Below are 20,128 nucleotides of genomic sequence, written 5' to 3' on the forward strand. Positions count from 1 at the left end.
AATAAGGTCGCATTCACGGGCTCCAGGGCTCAGGATGTAGACACGTGGTCTTTTGGGGAGAGCAGCATTCAGCGCACCACTGTAGGAATCCATAAACGTTTGCTGAATGGGTGACAATGGCCTGTGGTGCCCTGGCTCTGGCCCTGACCTCATCTCTCACACTGACCCCTCTTCCTGCTGCAGCCTGGCCTCCGTCCCTAACCCCGGACTCCCCAGGCCCCTCTCCACCCCTTCTTCCAGAAGAACCCCATGCTCCCCACCTCCTCCAGGCCTGCACTCCAAAATAACTTTCTCCATGAGACCCCAACGTCTCTCTCCATGACCCTGAGCCTCGGGGAGCCCTGCAAACGGGAGTGCTCATCCTCGTGTGTGAACGAATGAATGAATGAATGAGGCCCCAGGGATGAGCGGAGAGTTGACAGAGCAGAGGGAGGGGAGAGAAGCAGAACTGGGCAGCCCAGAACGCCTGGGGCTCGGCGGGCCAAGCAGATTGGGGTGGGGGCAGCATCAGCCCTGGCGGTGGAGCGGGGTCCGGGCTAACCCAGGAGAGCTGCTGGGAGCTCAGGGGAGGTCACGGGAGTCTCGGGGAAAGCCAGTGCAGGGAGGGGTGCAGGTGGGCTGGGCTGCAGTGAGGGACAGGAGGCAGCAAGGCAGGGCCTGGGGTGTGGCGGCAATGGGGGGGGCAGCTGGAGAGGGCGCGGGCTGCCAGAGCTGGGAGGAGGAGAGACCCTGAGCCCAGCGCCCCGAGGGCCCCAGAAGGGGAACCGGGCAGGGTCGAAGTGAATCTTCGGGGGCGGGTGGGAGCCGGGCTCTGACCTGGTCTCGGGAGTGGGCAGAACTGGGCAGGGCCGTTCACTGCAGGGTGTGCCTGTACTGCTGGGCCCTGGGCCCTCTGCTCACCTGGTCCCCCAGCCTCACCTCCGTCAGCCCCCAAGGTGGGCCCGGTGTCCCCATCCAACTTGCTCTTTTCCTCATCCTTGGAGGCCGGTCCTGCCTCCTCCAGGCGGCCCCCGGGTCCCCCTGCTTGGAGCTCTCAGTGAGCGTGGGCACCACAGCCGCCTGTGTGGATGCCACTCGAGACCTTGGAGGACTGGCTTTGAGCCTGTCACGGCCCAGCACCAGGCCAGGAAACACCAGAGACGGGAAGAAGGGTGGGGTTCAGGGCGGGAGGCCTTCCCCCCACCCAGACAGGCCCGAGAGCCCCGGGTCTGCCGGCGGAATGCTTCCTGGCCCCACTGCCCACAATGGCGCACCTCTGGACCCAGGGCTTGGGGGGCGGGCAGGGAGGCGACCAGCTGAGGCCTCGAGCATCACAGATGTCAGCTCTGCCACCTTCTCTCCAGCCCAGGGACCCTAAAGGTCAGTGGCCAGGGCAATCAGGGACATGGTGCAGGTCTGAGGAGGAGCTCCTGCTGTGGCCTCTGTCTCAGGGAGAGTGTGAGCCTGCCCGTGTGCGTGCAGCTGGCCGGGCAGGTGACATGAAACCCCATCTCCGGCAACAGCTAGTTTCCAGAACTTTTTGGAACCCAGTGGGCCCCCAGCACCCACCCCCAGGCTGGAAGAGGCCCCTGGGGTTGGCACTGAAGACACTTCCCTTCTCCTCAGTGGCTCCTGGAAACCCTCCCCTCAGAGCCCCTTTTTGCAGCAGGGGCACCCCGTCTTCGAGGACTGGGCTCCTGAGATTGTCCCAGGCCATGGGACACGCAGATGGCCCTGGTCCCCACCGAAAGCGCACAGGCTTCCAGGCCACCCTGACCTGCCGTTTGTGCCGTGAGGGAGCAGAGGGGCGCCCGCACCCCCAGGGGCCTCCCTCCCTGCCCCTCCTCACCCCCGGACCCCGTGCGCCGGTGAAAGAACAGAGAACTCAGAACAAGATAAATTTGAATGCTTTATTGGGATTGCAAGCAGTAAACGTTAAAGACAAAACCCAAGCAATGAGTTTTGCCAGAAATATCAGCATGTTAAAGGGGGCAAGTGGAGGCCCGCACCAGCCACTGCCAGATGGACCAGGGCAGTGGGCGAGATGACATTCGGTGCTGGGCACGTGGGGGTCTTCAGGTGATGGCACAGGGGGGGACCCAAGAGGGGGTCCTGCTGAAGACAGTTGAGGGGGGGAGAAAAGATGGACAGCCACAAGCAGGGGCTCAGGAGGTCAGAGGGGGGCCCGGGTCAGGATGGCTGAGGACCCTTGGAGAGCTGCTCACAGGGGGACACAGAGGAGCGTTGGCAGACGTCCCGGAGCACCCATCCCAAAGGAGGCAGAATGTAACACTGGGTGGGCTGGGCGTCCGGCAGGACGGGCAGACAATTTAGGGTGCCTCCGCGTCTTTTTGGATCTCAGGCCAATCTGGGTCCCAGTTACGACAATTTGGCTCTTTGGGTTTCTATCCAATGGTCCGAATGGCCCAGTCCCCGGACGCCTGCCAAAGGGCCCTCTGTGCCTCGAGCGGACTGGCACGGACCGCCCCCAGGGTCGTGCCAGCCCCGTCGCCAGGGCCCAGAAGCCTCGGGCCTCTAGAATGCTAGTCGGGCTGTCGTGCAGGGGGGCTGCACTGGGGGCAGAAGCGGGGGTGAGGTAAGCCTCCCAGCCGCCCGGGTCCCTGCCACAGCCCTAGGCACCGAGGTGGTGGCTGCTTCGGTATCACCAGACCCGCGGGCCTCGGGGCCCAAGCGACCCCGGCTGATGGACCTTTCCGCCTGCTCTCCTGCTCTGCGGGGCCTGCACCCTCCTGACCTCCCCAGCTCCCCGACCTCACCCTGCCTGGCCCCTAGGATGCCCTGCAGAGCTCGGAGCCTCCTGGGGACAAGACAGGGCGCTGAGGAGGTGGGCAAGGTGTCACCGAGGGGTGGGGGGAGGGCTCCCCAAGTGCAAGGAAGGCGGCCACCTGCTCCAGCCTGATGGAGCCCCTCGACTCACACACCAGCAACCCCTTCCCCCCCAGCCGGCCTGAGCCAGCCAGGGGCCCCCTCTTCCTGGTGGCCTCCGAGCACCTTCCTGACACCGAGGAGACACCTCCCCGCCCCTCCTCCACCCCTCAGGACCTCAGGGGACCAGCCACCGTCCCCAGAGGCCAGGCCGGGCAGCGGCCCGCTCCCCTCCCCTCCGGCTTCTCCGCGGGGCGCAGTGGCCAGCGCCCCATGGAGGCCCACTCTCTCCACTCAACCCAAGCGACAGGGACAGATTAAAACAAAAACCGAATCGGGGCGCTAAATGGCGGGGAGCAGGACGTGCGGCTCAGCCGCAGAGGTGGTGGTGGTGGCTTCGTGCGTCGTTGCTTGGTCACTGCCCCCCTGTTACGTGGGACGGGGAGTAAGATTAATTTGGTGTGTGAGCGCGTAAAAAGCTAAGGAGGGGTCAAAAAAAAAAAAAAAAAAAAGGGAAAAAAACAGCCCCAGGAGCCACCAATTAAAGGGGGGCAACAGACCAGTTGGCGTCAATTTGGGCTCCTAATTCAATCGGTAATTCTGCAAATCTCCTCGTCACTCCTGACTCCGCTACTCCGAACCCCGCAGGACCACCTCCTGCTCCAGAGCGTCCCCCCACCCAGCCCCCACTGCCCCCCACCCGCCCCTCCAACCGCCAGACTTCCCACACTCCCCACCATCCTCGCCGGCCTCCTGGGAGCCCCCATTTCTGAGAGGCCCCCAGAGGACCTGCAAAGATGGTCCCTAGGTGTGCTGGGGGGTCCCCAGATCTTTCTCACCGGAGCACACCGAGGGGGTCAGGCCACTTTGTAAGGCACGTCTCGTTCAGCTACAGCCACCTCCAGTCCCACCAAACCCGTGCCTTGCGCCACACGGTGGTAGGGGGCACGGATGCCGGTGGGGCCCGGGGGCTTCGGGGCTCACACCACGGGGGTCGTGGGCAAAGGCGCCTCCGTCATCTCAGACAGAGGGGTCGCCCACCTGGGCCTGGGACACACCCTCTCCCACCCCAGGAGTGCATCCCAGGGGTCCAGAGGGGAGAGCAGCCCATGAAAACCTCATCACCAAACGGCTTAGAGAAGGGGCCAAGGCAGAACGTGGTCCGACCTGCACCGTGCTGGGTTCACTCATCTGTGTGCGTGTGTGCATGTGAGGGTGTGTGTGCGTGAGGGGCTGTGTGTGCACGAGAGTGTGTGTGTATGTGTGCATGTACATGAGAGTGTGTGAGGGCTGTGCATGTGTGAGTGTGGGTGCATGTAGGGGGGGTGTCTGCAGGGATGCCTGGTTTTTAGAGCGGGGACTGAGATGTGAGAATTTGGGGTGTGTGGGTTTGGGGAGGATTGACTTTAGGGTGCATGGGGGTTTGGGCCAATTAAAGCTTATTTTCACAAATTTTGGTTTTCATGTTCTGTTCTCCCCTCCTTCGGTCTTACTGGGAACCCCCAACCAGCTCCATGGTGATTTTCGAGGATGGAAAACAGAGCGAAGGGGCTGTGCTGTCGGAGGATGGCCAATTCTCCCTGTGGAGGGCCAGAGCTGGCTGTAGAGCAAGGACGTGCCTGCCTGCAGATCTGGGGTCCCTTCCTCTCTCCTGGTCGGTCAGGGGCCCGAGCCGTGGCCAATCTGACTCGAGGTCCCTGGGGAAGAGAGGGAAGGGGGGTGCCTGATTCTTTCATTATGCCAATCGTTTTTAAGTCAATTTGGTTTTAGTATTTTTTTAGCCAATTGATATTTTTAGTTGTTTTGGGTTTTTTTTTAAGCCAAATTACTGTTCTGGTGTTTCTAAAAAGCCAATTAGTTTTAAGGGGACTGATGTGCATGCGTGTGTGTCATTCAGGGGTTCATAATTTAGTATTTTGTCGTGTGATTTGGGGGTGATTTGGGGGGATGCTTAACGCCAATTGAGTTTGTATAGTTTCAGAGGTGTTACTACCATTCCCCTTGGCCGGATGGAGAAGGCCAAGGAGAGAAGAGCCTGACATGGGGAGGTTGGGGCACGGGGGCGGGGGGGGGGGGAGCCCGCGGAGGGAAAATGGTACCGGGAGATGTCGGAGGCGGGACCCGATGGAACACGGCCCCCGGTCAGGAGGAGGGCACCAGGTGGACGGTGCCATTCTGCAGAATTACGACAGTTTGGCTCACTTCCGATTGGCGGACGCCTCCGGAGAGGCGTCCCCGTGGGCGGCGGGGTCGTGGGTGGGCACGGCGATCAGGGGACGGTGACGCTTGGCCTCTCTGAACGCCTCGAGCTCCTTGGCGAGCATGCGACCCCGGCGGGCGCGCAGGAGGGCAGGCAGGCCCCTGCGCAGGCGCTGGGCCGATTGTTTCCAGCTGTCATATTGGAAGAACTTGCCCACGGGGTATCTGGGGAAGTTGGGGGGGGGGGGGGGGCGGGGAGGACCAGTCAAGGGGGCCCCTGCTCCCTGGCTCCTGCCCCCAGCCACCCTGCCCTCCCCCGTGGACCCCTCAGCGGCCCCACACGGGGAGGGGGCTCGCCTGCCCACGGGGAACGGCTGGACGGCCGGCTCTGGACCGGGGTCCTTGGCGTGGGGGACCCGCGAGCCCAGGAGCTGGCTGAGCCCCGGTCCCCCCAGAGGGAGGGCAGGAGAGCAGGGTCCCCACCACCACCCCCCCACCCCCCAGCAGCGGCCCCGTGCCTACCGGAAGCACGGTCGGAGGGGTCGACACGTCCCTCTCGGACTTGGCGGGGGCGGCGCAGTAGGTCTCCAGAAGGGCCAGGTCACAGCTGCGGAAGCAACACTCTTCCACGATGCCACGGCTGCTGCGGCGGTTCACGCGGCTCGCCGGCCTGCCTGGAAGTCCCACAGGGGGAACGAGAGCCGCCCTTGAGCACCAAGTGCACCGCAGCCGGGCAAGGGGGCGCCGGCCCCCTGGCCTCGCGGTGCCTCCCTCCTCGCACGGACGGTGGGCACGGCCTCCAGGGTCCACTGCCCGGGGAGGTGGGGAAAGTGCGCAGGCGTGAGCCCGTCAGGGGCCCAGCCGTCCCCCCACGATGCGGGGCGCAGGGTCCCGTCCTGAAGGCCACGCTGGGACGCAAGTGTCCTCCCTGAACAGAGCAGGACCCTGGGTGGCCCGTAGCCCTCGAGACTCCGAGGCAGGCGTGGGAGAAGAAGGGGAAGACGGGAGGGGAGGAGTGAGGACCTGCATGAAACCACGCCCCCCTTTCCTCCCGTCGTCCCCGCCCCTCCGCTGCTTGGGCTCCAAGGTCAGCTGCAAGGAAAAGTCCGGCCCTCGCCTTGGAGGCGGAGGGGGAGGGGGGGGAGGACGGGCGCCGGGGGGAGGAGGTCCCACTGGGTGGGGGCTCGGCCCAGCCCTCCTTGCAGGGGCCTCACTCCCTGGGCACCAGACCCTACGCAGAGCCACTTCCTGCCCCCAAAAGGAGGCAGGTGCGAGGGGGGGGGGGGGGGGCACAGGCAAGGCCAGGGTGGACTGGGCTTCCAAAGCGTGGGGAAGCAGGGGTGCTTTTCAAAGAGAAGCTTGGAGAGACCAAGGCTGGCGTCTGTGCGGCCCGTTTCACCGCTGGGTAAGTAGAGGCTGCAGAGGGGGATGCCGCTCGGGGAGCAGCAGGGCCAGGTGCGACCACCAGGGTCCTCACCGTCTCACCTCCCCCGCCCCCACCCACGTCTGGGCTCCTGTTGGGAACAGAGGTGGCTGAGCCAGCAGCAGGGAGCTTGAGCTCCCCACCTTCAGGGTCAGCCTGGGTCTGCTCTGCAGTCCCTCCCACTATCCAGATAAATGCTCCCCTGAGGCCCAGCTTTCTGGGAGGGGAGGGCAATGGCCCACACCCCTGAGGAAGAGGTCACCTCCAACTGGGGGCCCCACCCAGGGCCCGGGGCAAGGAAAAGCAGCCGCTCTAGGGGAAGACCCAGCCCCAGGATGGACATGGAAAGAGAGAAGCCCAAGAAACAGCCAAAGCCCACCGCTGAGGCCCACCCCTCAGGCGGATGCCCCACCCCACCCCCCAATGTCTTGTAGGCAGGGCCTCATCTCCTCTCCTGCAAGCCTGGGGTGGGGGGAGCTCGGCACCCCCCCCCAGCCCGTGGGGCATGCAACACACGCTTTGGTTTCTAGGGGTCTCCGATCCGTTCTACCAAACGCTAAATCAGGTAATCCACAAATACCTGCCCACCATCTACATGTCAGACGCACCCCCCCCCACCCCAGATGTGTGGGAAACTTTTGTGCCCACAGCCCGCCCAAGAGCAGGTCAGGAAGAAGCAGTGAGGGAAAGTCCGCCTCCCTGCCAGGACTGGGGTCTGCCTCCAGCCCACCCTGCACCCCACCCGCACCTGCTACGGCCTGGCCCCCACCTAGATCCCACCCTGCCTGGGAGGAGAGCGTTCTACTTTTCATGGTGTCACAGGAAGGTCAGGGGTGTGGGCACCACCCATGCTCACTGCAGGTGCCCAATAAATGCGGACTCCGGGGTCCCAACTGTGCTCATGGAGTCTCAGCAGCTTCCCTCTGCCTGGCCACCCACACCAGGCATCCCGGGAGGTGTCCATGGGCGTCTGGGAGACGGGAGGGAGGACTCCAGCATCTAGAGAGCACCTGCTGGGTGCGCCCCCCCCCCACCCCCGCCCCAACGCGCACTGGGCTACTTACTGAAGTAAAAGCCGCGGTCCCCACAGACAAACTGGAGGGTGTCCACCAGCTCCCCGCCGCACAGGGTCTCACTGGGGCGGTAAGCAGCAAAGCAGCACGAGGCCAAGGCCAAGAAGGTGAGCAACACCAGCATCGACTTCCCCATTGGGACCCCCATCGGCATCTAGGGGCGGAGACAGGAGGCCATGAGCCAAGCCCAGGGCTGGAGGCCACTCCCGCCGCCCCGCCAGGCCGGGGCCTCTGGGAGACACCAGCCCGGCCGCCTCCTGACTCCAAGTTCGGTTCCGGCTTTAGATCGCCATGTCCTAAACGTGGCCGCTCTAATGGCCAGAAAGAACGCGTGCTCTCCTGCCCAGGCGGGGTGCGCCGTCGCCCCAGGTTTGAGCGGATGTGTGTGAAGCACGTCTTTGATGGGCACCAAGTTTCACGAGGGGATGATCGCCCCCGCCGTCACCACCGCAGGGGCTCAGCCACACCCCAGAGCCGCAGGGGACAGGGCTGGACACTGAACCTGGCCTCTGTCCTATGAAGTCATGGGGGGGGCGGGACCAGCGCAGGGCAGTGGCCACTCCGCGGGCCTCCCCGCATCAGCCAAGATGGCAGACGGCCCCGCCCCACCGCAGAGCTGTGTGCATCCCAGAGGACCTGCCCCCCCCCAGCCGCCGTGGGTGCCCACCCCCCCCCCTCCCCCCTCCCCCACAGCCTCTTCCACCCTCCCAGCCCCCCCCCCCCACCCCGGGGACTGAGCAAAGCTCAGGTTGAGGATCCAGTGGTTACTGTGCAGTGCCAGCCACACTTCCAGGGGCCTCATTCTCCTGAATCGCCCAGTCCCCCACCCCAGCCTGCCCTGGGCACCCCAAAACACACAAAAAGGCCAAAGGCCTCCTCTCCGGGCCTGGCATCACACCCACCCTCCAGGGCCAGGCACCTCAAGGTCCCTGTGGGTTCATCAGACCCTCTCCCCACTGAGGTACCAAACCCCACCCAGGGAGCTGGAGAGAACAAGTCAGGGCAGCTGGAGGCTGGACACCAGGTCCTTGGGGCCCAGTCAGGACCGAGAAGCACGTCTCGGGACACACCCCCTGCACGGGCTGTGTGGCTGCAAGGCCCCGGGGCCAGGGTTAGCCAGGCCCCTTAAGGCTTGGGAGGGCTTGGGAGGGGGCCTCAGGTTCTCTTTTAGACCCAGCAAGCTGCCCCTGCCCCCTCCAGAAAGTGGAAGCACCCCCCCCCTCCCAACCACAGGCAGGTAGCCCCTGGAAGCCCTCCACAGGCCCAGGTATAAGCCCCTTCTGGGGCGACAGTCACGGCCTAGTGCCTCCGAGCCCACTGGCACCCTGAGGCTACCCAAGCCGGGGGCTGGGCAGCCTGCCCGGATGTGCCCCTCCCAGGCTCCACACCCGGTGGGCCCGGGGCGGGGGGCGGGGGACGGGGCGGGGGGGGGGGGGCCACCACGCAGCATGCCCCTTCCCAGCCTGGAGCGAGGCCGCTGCACGCTAGGCCCAGGGAATTTCTGGTGCCATAAATCGTGCAGGAGAGGAGGCAACCAAGAAGGGAGCACAGTCCCGCTTCAACTCGGCTAAAGAGCAGAGGCCAGCTCCATAGGAGGGTGTGAAGTGCGCCCCCCCTCACCTCCTCCCGCCTTGGACCGGGCCCCAGCCAGTCTCCCAAGCTGCCCCCCCGCCGCTGCCCCCTTCCAAATTCTAAGAACAATCTGGCCAGCTAGTGACCGGGCGCCTTCCGAGAGCGAGCCACAGCTGCACCCTCTGCAAGCCAGCCACTCCAGTGAGGGGTCCCGGCCGGCACCAGCGGAGAGCAGAGGCTGGGTGAGAGGCGTGCCCTCTGGGCCAGGTGAGCCAGCGGTGGCGGGGAGGAGGGAGGCCAGGGGCGAGGAGGGCAGAGGCGGAGAGGAGGGGCTGAGGGGCTGAGGCCCGAGGCCCCCGTCAGCCGGGCGGGCAGGGCAGGGCAGGCCGGAGCGAGAGGGCAGCGGGGGTCCTCGCTCAACAGCCCCGGTTACCTGCAGCTGGACAGGAGGCTCGCTGGGGCTGGAGGAGGAGGAGGAGGAGGCTGGAAGGACTGCCTCACAGGAGAAGCTAATGTCCAGTTTGCAGGCTGGTCAGTGCTTTGGCTTTTATGTCTGAGCCGGCTCCTCCCAGCCCCGGCTCCACCCTACCCCCCCCCCCCCCCCCCCCCGGCCCCCCCCCCCCCCCCCCCTTGCCCCCCCCCCCCCCCCCCCCCCCGCCAGTCCCTTCTCTCCTGCACCCCCAACAACTTGCTCCGGACCACCCCTCAGCAAAGTACCCCGGGGTGGGGGTGGGGGTGGGGGGCTCCTCCTGCACCCCCAGCCCCTCTAGGCGCCAGGCAGTGGGGGGAAGGGGAGGCAGGGGGGCTGCTCTACACCCCCTTGCATGGAAAGTTCCATCTACCCCACTGGGCAGGGGCAGTTACCCTCTCCAGGCTGTACACTCCTGCCCTTCGGAGCCTCCCACCGGCCCCTCTCCCCAGATTCCCCGGTGGAAACGTTGGGGACAGGGACAGGGAGGGGGCTGTGTGTGTGGGGGGGGGGAGTGCACCCGCGCGTGGGGAGGGGGGGTCAACTGCACATGTGGCGCCGGGTGTGAGCCTTTTGCCAACTCGCCCCCTGTTCCATCCTGGCCCCGCCCACCCCGTTTTCCTCCTTCAGTCTTGCTGGCACGGCGTCAACATACCAGGGTGGGTTTCTGAGGCTCGCGCCCCTCCTCGTTACCCGGCACCCTGGGGGACACGGCCCGCCCCCGCACGGCACAAATCGCAGGCTTTCAGCAACACCCCACTGCACCCACAAGCCGACCAGGAAGTCGCCTCTGCAGACAGCTCGCACCTCCCTGGGCACTTCCCGAAGCCCCCAGCCAGCCCCCCCCCCCCCCCCCCCCCCCCCCCCCCCCGGCGCTGGGGGGAGCGCGGGCTTCGCCCCCGGGGGCCGGCCCCGCGGCCTCCTCCCCCCCCCCCCACCCCCGCCCGGGGCCCGCCGGGGCCCCCCGTCCCCTCCCGGCCGGCCCGCACGCCGCTTACCTGGAAGCCGGCACAGCTGCGGCCCACCTCCCTGCTGCGTATCGCAAACCGAGCAGCGGGCGCTGGCCCTCCTGCCGGACACTCCTGTGCCAGCGCCGCTCTGGCCGAGTCGCGGGGGCCGAATGTGCGACGGGGCAGAACGGGGGGATGGCTTTTTTTTTGGGGGGGGGGGCCCGTCCGGGCGTCTGGGGGGGGGGGGGGGTGCGAGGGGGGGGGACGGAGAGAGAACGGGAAAGGGGGGGGGCCGAAGAGAGGGCGAGAGAGGGAGAGAGGACAGCGAGAGGCGGGCAGGCTCGCAGCGGGGGAGAACAGCGCGGAGAGAAACAGAAAGCGTATAATTAATCCGCTTCGGGACGGCGAGGCGAGAGGGCGGGCGTGGAGGGGGAGGGAGTCGGAGGCAAGGAGCCGGGGGGGACGGGAGGGAGCGAAGGGCAGGCTGCGGGAGAGCGGAGAGCGGGCGCCGGGGCCAGAGGCCGGAGAGGGGGCCGGGGAGCACAGAGAAGCCGGGGCAGGGCGCGACGTCGAGGGCCGGGGAAGGTGCGGAGGGGGGCGGAGCGGAAGGGCGCCCGGGCCGCGGGCGCCCAGCTCGGATTGGGCCGACGGAGCCCTCGGCCGTCGCGAGCCCGGGCCCGGGGGTGGGGTGGCGGTGGCGGTGGCTGCGCCGAGCCGCTCGGGACGCGGCGAGGAGGGGGGAGCGGCCGGCCGCGCGCCGGGGAGGGCTGGGGGACAGCGCGGGGGGGGTGACAACGCCGGCGGCCTGCGAGCCGGACTGCCTGCGGGGGGGACCGCCTCCTCGGGCGAAGCGGGGGCGGGCGTTGAGGTAGATGGAAGAGGAGGCGGCGGGGATCCGCAGGCCCGGCGGAGCGCGGCCCCGCCGACGGCGCCCGAGGCGGGAGTCAGCAGCGTGTCGGCGGGCGGCGAAGACGCGGGGCCGCCGGCCGGGTGGAGGCGCTGGCGGGCCGAGCGCGGGCGGGCGTGGGCCAGGAGGCGGGGGCGGCCGGAAGGGGGGGGGCCGGGGGCCGGCCTGGCCTCACGCAGCTCCGCCGGAGAGCAGGCGAACTGCGGGCGCCAACGCCCGGCTCTTATAGCCGCGCCACCCCGCGGCGCGGCGCCCGCTCGGGCCCCGCTGGCCCCGCGCCCGCGCCAATGGGCGCCCGAGGGGCGCTGGCCCCGCCCCCCGGACCGCCCCCGCAAGTCGAGCTGGGGGTGGGGTGGGGGGGGTGGTGGGTGGGCCGCGGGCTGGGGGCCCCCGGCCCGGGGGCGACGGTAGGGGGGGGTGCTGTGGGGTGCTCGGGGCCAGATTGGGCTGGGGGCGGGGAGCGGCAGAATGCGAAAGAAATCCCGAGTCCCGAGTCTCGCGTTCTGAAGTGTGTGTTGGTGGGGGGGAGGGGGGGGGAGGGCGGGGGGGAGGGGGGGCGCTCGGGTTCCCGGGATCTCTAGATTCCTAGGGGTCTCTAGGTTCGCGCACGCGGGGGGCGCGAAGCGAGAAGGGTGGGCGGTGTCCCGGGCCCTAGCGGCGGCCGGGGGCTACGCGGCGGGCGCGCGCGGTCCAGAGTGAGGAGGACGCAGGTGGTTTGGCGGCGCCCGGTCGGGGGGTCCCCGAGTCCCGCGGGGAGCTGCAGGGGAGGGAGGAAGCCCGGGGCTTGGGCATGGCGCGCGGCCGCCACCTGCCCGAGCAGGCGCGGCTCCTGGAGTCGCAGCAGCCAGAACCTGAGCGCCCCCCGGTGCCGCGCGGGAGCCGGGGTGCAGCTGCGGCGGCCGCCAGGTGCGGTTCCCGGGGAGCGCCGGCCGATGGGGCCGACCGAGGCCGCGCCTGGCCGGGGACGGAGGAGCAGGGCGGGAAGCGGCGCTCCAATCCTACCTGCATGACCGAGCTCACCGGGGTTCGTCTAAGCAGCTCGCCTTTGGGGCCCACCCAAAATATCCGGAGAATGGTTCCCCCGTCCTCACTGCGTTGGACTTGCGTAGACTCGGGTTCGGCCCCGGGGGCCACCACGATAATTTGGGGGTCTGGGGAAACCATCTCCTGGAGAGTTTGGACGACGTAAGAAGTCGTGATTTTTACCAAGTCAAAACCACGCACAAGCCTCGGCGTCCCGCCCGCCCCTCGGCGCCCCCGGCCACCCGCGCCTCTCCGAGGGGAAGGGGCCGCCGCCGGCGGAAGCCCGCGCCAGCTCGCCCCCTCGCTCCGCCATCAATCACTTCGCCCGCGCTCCGCGCGCGCCTCCCCGAGTCCCCTGCCTGGCGGACTTGGAGGCGCCGCGCCGCCAGAGCGGGGTGCGCCTCTCCACGGCGTCCCTGCGACCCAGCGCCAGGCCCTCCCCAACTGGGGGCCGCCACGGCCCCTTCCCCCCACGATCGTGAGCTTTGCAAAAAGCAAACGAAAGCGGCGCGGGTTTCGGGGCGCGCGGCCCCAGCAGCAAGCGCGGCCGCCGAGCCGCAAGCCCTCAGCGGACTCCTGCGCCCGCCCGGCGAGCGGCGGCCCCGGCGGGACAGTGGCGGGGCGGGAGGGGAGCCGGGCCGGGGCCGCGGAGGCGGCGGGGAGCTCACCGCAAGGCTGGAGGCTGGAGGCTGCGTCCGCGGGCGCAGAAGGAGCTGAGGCAGCAAAACGAGCGCTCTGAGGCGGCGGTGGACGCTGCTGAAGGTGAGCGAGACCCCGGGGGCAGTCCCCAATGTCCGGGGGCAACGCCCAGTCCTTTGGAAGACCCGGGGACAATGCCCAAATTTGGGGGAAACTGGGGGCAATGCCCAGTCGTTTTCCTGGACGCGGGAGAAGCACTGCCCACGTCCTGGCGGATACGCTGCAGGGCCAAGTGTGTTGGGGGAACGCAGAGAGAAATCTCCCAAATCCGAGCAGCTTGGGGGCTTTCGTAGGAGACGAAGAGAGGCCTGAAACTCGTGCCCCGCCGCGAGCGGGGCTGAGAAAGCTGCCGAGGGGCTGCGGGCGGGCCGGGAACAATGCCCAGATATCGGAAGGCAAGTCAGAGCTCCGTGTGGTTTGCGGCCGAAGGCCCCAGTACCCCGACGTAGGAGACCCGAGGGAGGCTCCCTTGATGTGGGGAGCTGTAATCAATGACTAAATTTGAGACTCCAGATACAGGGTCCAAGTCTAGTGGATCAGGGGAAGTTGCTCAGGGCTCGCGGGGGCCAAGAAATCAGAGTCAAACATGTGGGGGCCCTAGCATCTTAGTCAGCAAGCTTAGGGGGAACCCTAGGCTAATTTGTGGGAGGTAGGTTTTGGGGTGACTCTGGGAAAATTCTCAACGCGAAACGCAGGGGGGACCTAAGAGGCACGTTATCTAAAATTGGGGGAAGTGAAACACTGAACACACTTTGGGGGGGCTACGCAAAGTCTCAGTGTGGTGACGGGAAATACAGAATTGCTTCCACAGTTGACGAATGCAGGTTAGTGGCCTGGATGCCTGCGAGGCCAAGGAGGGGAACTCCATAATTGTGGCTTTGAGGAGAATTCTCACTATCCTGTAGGGACTCCAGAAATACTGTCTAAATGGGGGAAACTGGGGTGTGATCAGTACACCTGGGAAATCCAGAAATTCCATGTCCCTTTATATTTTAATTTTCTATTTGATTTCAATTAGTTTATTTCTGATGAACAGGGAAAAAATATGCTGTTTTCTTGGGCACTGTCTACAATGGCCCAAGTTTTGGGGATCCATGGGAATTGTCCAATGGAGGCAGAGATCTAAATTTCAGGGACCCTGGTTAGTAGCCAGGAAGCTTGTAGGACACAGGCCCATAAGACCTGGGATTTCTAGGATATTTTTTGATCCCTGGACATTTTCATTTTGGGGAGCCCATGGGAAGCTGCCTAAATTTACGGGGACCTGGGGCAAGGGTCGTAAATTCAGGGGACTCAAAAATCAGTGTCCAAAGAAGGCTCAGTTGTTTTGTGGAAGTGTGGGGAAAGTCCCAATTTATTTTGGAGGGCTGGGAGACATGTCTCAATTTGGAGGCCCCAGAAAACTAATTTTTGAATCTGGGGATCCAGGGAAGTTACTCAGAGTCCTCAGGAAAATTGGGGATCAATATCTAAGCTTTAAGGGAAAAGATTAAGAGTTCGTAGGTCATGAGGCCTAGAAAATCAATGTCCAAAACTGGTGACCTATGAGGAGTTTTCAGTGTGTGAGAGACCTAGGAAACATTGCTTACATTTTGGGTGACTTTGTGGGTGCCCAAGATGCTTTGGGGCCCAAGGAATTTTAGGGCCTGTGTTGACGGGCCTGGAAGGCAATAAGTAATATTTGAGAGGAGAGCCCAGCATGTCCAAATATAAGGGAACAGGAAAAGGGTCCCGTGTCATCCTGGGATTTGAGACCACTGTCTGAATTTTAGAAAATCTGGACTTTTGTCAGTGAGCCAGTGGGATACAGGGAATTTTTTTTTTTAATACTCAAAATCTTATGATGCGGAGAAAATATTCAGAATATTTGGTTCCTGGGAACACCCAACAGAGCCCGGTATACAGAGACAGGGGCTTTGTGCGAGCGTCTGTTTTGTGCGCGGTGGGACCCAGGGGAACCTGCGTAAACCACAGTCACCAAGAAGCACATCTCGGGTAATTGCTCAGTGTGCTTTCGGGGTCTGGGTGACAGTGTCTAAACTGTAAGGGACCTGATTAGTGGCCAGGGAGCTTGGAGAGCCCTGTAAACAAACGCTCCCACATCTTTCATGGCACCCCCCAACACACACACAAAATTGGTCAATGAGTTCTGGGGATCAGAAATCAACCTCTGAACTTTATGGAAGGCACGAGAAAAGAGCAGACTGTCTGTGGTTCAGAATAGGGCTTGGTGTCCTTTGGGTGTAATGCCTACATGTTAGTGAAAGAATAGGGAAGCCACGTTCAAACTCTGAGGGTTCTGGGAAGATTGCTCGTGGTGTTGGGGGAACCTGGGAGTCTTTGTGTAAAATTTAGGGAACCCAGGCTGGTGCCAGTAAATTTGTGGAACGCGGCGGATAAGATCCCAAACTGTGGTGAACCGGGAGAACAGGGCTTCAGTGTCGGGGAGCAGAGCAGGGACAGAATGCTTGGGAGACCCCGAATTTCACGTGCAAAATTATGGAGACACAGGGGAAGGGCTTCACTTGTTTTGGAGACGATGCCTAAGTGCCAGAAAAACACTGTCCACCTTCTGGGGAGCCAGGCAAATGGGTCAGCATGACCACAGGACCTGGGGGTAACGTTTAAATTTGGGGGGATCCGCATTGGCGGTGTGCGGATCGGTAGGATGGGAGCAGGGTGTACAAAACTGTTAAGAGCCTGGGAGAAAATGCCCAGTGAGTTTGGGGATCCAGGCCACTAGGTGAATCTGGGGGAACGCAGCCGGGGCTCGTGTTTCCAGGTCCCCGGAAATTGATGTCCAAGAAAATTCTTGTGACCTGGGGAAATGCTGGATGCATTCGGAGGGCCTAGGAGCAAGCCTGAAATCTGGAGGATCCCAGGGGAAAAAAAAATAATAATGCCCGCGTTTGGTGGGAGCAGGGAAGTCGCTCGGTGACTGGGGACCCCGGAGGTGGAGGGCTGCCTCACAGCGGCGGAGCCCCGGGTGCCGGGCAGGCGGCGCGCCGCCGGCGCTCCCCCGCGTCTGGGGGCTCGCGCGCGGAGCAGGGGCGCCCTCCCCGGGGGGCGCGGGCGCGGGCAGGTAGCGCCGGGCCCCCCGGGGCGCGCGCCCCGGAAGGAGCGTTGCTTCTCCCTCTTCTGCCTTCTGGCGCGGTGAGCGCGCCTGCGGCAGCGGCCCGGCGGAGCGGGCGTCGGGAGGAAGGGAGGAACCCGGGCGCGGCTCCCCGGCGCTCCCGGGGCCCCGGGCTCCCTGCCCGGCCGCCTCCGAGGACGGCCCCGCGCTCCCCGTCGCCGCCGCGCCCCACGCGCTCCCGCGCTGCGAGCCTAGGCGAAGCCGCGGCCGGGCCGCCGCCGCGGGCAGGCTCGTCCCCGGCTCGGCTTGGGGGCCCTGGAGCACCCCAGACGGCCGCCCCCCGCGCGCCGGGGCGCTCCGCGAGCACCGCTCCCGCCTTTCCCGGTCCCCAGACGACGGCGAAGCCCATTCGCTTGGGTAACTGGAAAGAGGGGAGGGAATGAGGAACAAGAGAAGAGCCGGCATGGGGAGGAGGGACGGGGCAGGACCGCACGGTGGCCAGGGTGCCAGGGGTGTCCTTTCGTTTTCTCAAAGAGCATTTTCACGCGAAGTCTCTCTCTCCCTGTCGGGAAAGTCAATTGCTTAAAAGCCAGTACTGAACCCGACGACGCAGGCACAGGGCGCTGGCGGCAGGAACACGGCCACCCCCTGGGAACTGGGCGATCTTGAGGGTGGGGGGCAGCGACCCTGGGGGGCACCTGAGGGGTAAGGAGCTGCGAGGAAAAAGGCATTGCTGGGGACAGAGGAATGGTGGGGATCCTGGGGCTGGGACAGCATCGCTTGTACCCAAAGTCACCCCACAGAAGGACCCCAGTTAGAGGGGAGCAGCTCAAAGCCTGACATTGTGGGAGGGCAGGGGTTAAGGCCACTGGACAGGTGTGGGGACCCAGTCAGGGCTGAGGCAGTCCTCCACATTAGTTTGGCAGGACAGGGACCCCCCCCCCCCCCATGAAAAACAGTCCATTTTCCACCCAGAGCCCCAGGCACGTGGGGAATGTTCCCCCTTCAAATTCCAGTCCACATCAATCACCCCGTGTCCCATTCCAAGAACATCTGGCCTGTCTCCCCCCACCCATCACCGCCCCCTCCCCTCTCCGCCAGCCTTCGTTCGCAGCCTCCCGTGTCCCTGGCTTTCTGGCCTGGGCGGGTGTGCCTGGGGACGGAGGGAGGGTGAGAAGGGAGCTTCAGGTGCCTTGAAGTCACTCCCCACTGCGTAAAGACCTGTGAAATTGGGGGGTTGAGGAATGGGGTCCCTGGGAGCCCAGCACAGATTTTGGATCCTTTGGAGGGCCTCTGCTTATGGACGAATTTAGCCCCCCCCCCCCCCCTTGGCTCTGCTCTGGGTTCTCCACCTTTCCTCCAGGCCTGCTTCCCCAGGGGCTGGGAGTGGGGGGCGTCGTGTGCTGAGGTGACAGCCCCTTTTCAAAGTGTGGGCTTTCCCCCTGGTTGGGGTGCCTGGGGGGCAATCACGCCAGCGGCTGATCAGTGGGTCCCTCCCCTGCTTTCTGCCCACACAGGCGCCGGCCCTGGAGAAGCCAGGAGAAGCTTGGAGAAGTTCGGAGACGTGCCCTTCAGCTGCTGCCTGGACCTTGGAGGTAGGACGGCTGAGGCCACTTTGGGGTGCCAGACTGAGCCATCAGGGCAAGGGGGGAGCGCACATGTTCTCCCTCCCCCCGCGGGGCTGCCTGCTGAACCCTCGCCTTATTTAGTCAAAAGTGTGGCTAGAGGGGCAGGCTTGAAGGGGGCAGATCCGGGTCACCCTAGGGCTCAAAAAAGGCACTGGCCGCCCCTGGCCAGGACCAGCGTCAGGCTCTCCCCGACTTCCGGCCCTCCACGGTAGGAAGGGAGCTGCAGCTCAGGCCGCTGTGGGGCTGGGGTCTCTTTTGCCCAGAGCTTGGCTGGCGGAACTTCAGCCCTACCCCACCCACCCCCACCCCCCACTGCCCTGCTCCAGCACCAGGGCAGCACAAGCCTCCCCTGCAGATCGCAAACCCATGCTCCACGGAGAATCATCATCCCCCACGATTGGGACTCACCCACTGATCCTGGCCTCTACACGCCAGGCCTGCGGCTGGGCTGCGCTCGCTCCCTCCCGCCTCCCGGCTCCCCGGCTCCCCTGCTCCCCTGCTCCCCTGCTCCCAGCAGGCAGCCTTTCTCCTTCCCCGGCTCCCTCCCACAGCTCTGGCTCCAGGCTGGCCGCTCCTGCTCCCTGGGTCGAGCCCAGCAATCTACAAACCCTGCTCCATTCTCTGAGGGTCCCCTGAGCACCCCTCCCTCCCTCCCCACCGCAGGGCACCCGCCGCCGGCAGCCGAGGCCCAGGCCCTGCTCTGAGCTCCGGGAGGGACGCAGCCGGCACAGCCCCAGCTGGAAGTGAGGGACCAGGGACCCAGCGGGTCCACCCGGAACCACCAGGACCCGACAGCACGAGCTACCCAGGGCACAAGACACCACAGGCCACAGATCAATAAACCAAAAGCCTAAAAGTAGGTAGGGGTCGGGTGGGGGGCACAGGGGAGGGGGCTGAGCACTGGCACACTGGGGAAGGACCCAGGCAAGGCCGCTGTTGTACTGTTTTATGTAGCGTCTGGAATAAAGACCCCTTTAAAAGAATGTTCTTGGCCTCTCTCTGATGGGTAAACCGGCCTAGAAGGGGGTCACCTGCTGGGTCCCTCCCTGCCAGCTCTGAAGGGTGACCTCTGTGACTTGTGGGTCCAGCGCAAGAACAATCACCTGCCCCACCCCCACTTCCAAAGCTCCCCAAGACCCTGGCGCAGAGCACCCCTCCAGGGCAGCTCAGCGTGTGCCCCCACCCCAGTACCTTGTCAGTGAACCGTGAACCGCTGTGGCCACCACCACGGAGCTTGCTCCAGAAGTGTCCCAGGCACTCTGGCCCCAGGGCTTTCTAGTCCCCCCCCACCAACCCCCACTCGAACACACACACACAGGAAGCCCCTCCGGCTGAACACAATGGAATCCTGACACCGGTGCTCTAAGGCCCTCCGCCTCACTGCAGTGCCCCTGCTGTCCTTGGGCCACTACCTCCCTTTCTTCTCACAACTGAGCAGTCAGGAGGTCTGCGACTGCCACCCACTTTGACAAATAGGGACCCAGAGAGGTCAAGCCACTCGTGTGAGGTCCCGCAGCCCGGGGCAGGGAGGACCTGGGTCTCATGTGTCCCAGCTGAGCCCAGGCTTCCTGGGGTCTCCTGATTCACAACTGATGAGTTTTCCCTCTTCCCCTCCCTGTTTTCTTTCCCCTTCCTCCAATTCTGTCCCCACCTTGTCTGCCCCCCCCCCACCCCGCTCCCATGGACTGCCCTGTCCACCTCCTTTGCCCTTCTTCTTCCAGGAGCTCCCTTCCAAGGACGGCTGTGGAGCCCAGATGGCAAGGGGCTTGCTGCACCCACACCTGAGCCACCAAGGGACAGGCAGGCACCAGGAGCAGACCCCCTGACTCACAGATGCCTGTGGTGTGACTCTGAATACACCCCAGCTTCCCTGGGCCTGAAGGGAGAGGCGCTCCATGAACTGAAGGAAACAAGGCCCTGGCACAGACCCTGACACTTGGAGGGCTGAACCCGTGGACTCTTCTGCACAGCCCTGGGGGTCTGAAGACACTCACCTCTGTGGGGCTGGGGCTGGCCACAGGCCTCAGTTCTGAGCGCGAGGGGACCACCTGGGCCACAGGCCGCAGCAGCTCACCTCTGGGCTGGGTTCTCCAGCAGCTCTGGCTGGCTGTGACTCGGGCTGTGGCTCCAGCTGGGGGGCAGCCTGGGCTGGGGGCTCAGCTGGGTGAGATGCCGGGCCCTGGGTCTTGGGATCCACCTCCTCCTCAAGGAGCTCAGCAGTGACTCTTCGGCCCCTAGGGGAAACAC

At 65.1% G+C, this 20,128-nt stretch overlaps 2 protein-coding genes and 1 long non-coding RNA gene across 4 annotated transcripts in view; 2 read left to right on the forward strand and 1 right to left on the reverse strand.

Annotated features, from left to right (window-relative positions):
• Window positions 1-20,128, forward strand: part of CD81 (CD81 molecule) — a 334,787-nt gene that overhangs the window by 177,370 nt on the left and 137,289 nt on the right. Inside the window, exon 1 of one of the 2 annotated variants that reach the window (XM_049615579.1) lies at window positions 12,865-12,869. The exons of the other annotated variant lie outside the window; for it this stretch is intronic. Within the exon in view, the coding sequence (XP_049471536.1) occupies window position 12,869 (1 nt within the window). The 5' untranslated portion in view covers window positions 12,865-12,868. Of the gene's footprint in view, window positions 1-12,864; window positions 12,870-20,128 lie in introns of those variants that run through there. 2 annotated transcript variants of the gene reach the window in all.
• On the reverse strand, window positions 3,871-12,622 carry IGF2 (insulin like growth factor 2). The gene is made up of 4 exons (XM_049615625.1): window positions 12,461-12,622; window positions 7,552-7,714; window positions 5,591-5,738; window positions 3,871-5,307 (listed from the first exon to the last, which is right to left on the reverse strand). The coding sequence occupies exons 1-4, from the start codon at window positions 12,620-12,622 to the stop codon at window positions 5,064-5,066; spliced, it is 717 nt and encodes a 238-aa protein (XP_049471582.1). The 3' UTR covers window positions 3,871-5,063.
• LOC125911631 (uncharacterized) lies at window positions 17,724-19,826 on the forward strand. Its single transcript, XR_007454388.1, has 3 exons — window positions 17,724-17,848; window positions 18,545-18,737; window positions 19,603-19,826. It is a non-coding gene; the product is annotated as an uncharacterized LOC125911631 (long non-coding RNA).

Source organism: Panthera uncia, chromosome D1 (assembly GCF_023721935.1).
Source record: "Panthera uncia isolate 11264 chromosome D1, Puncia_PCG_1.0, whole genome shotgun sequence".
Lineage (NCBI taxonomy): Eukaryota > Metazoa > Chordata > Mammalia > Carnivora > Felidae > Panthera > Panthera uncia.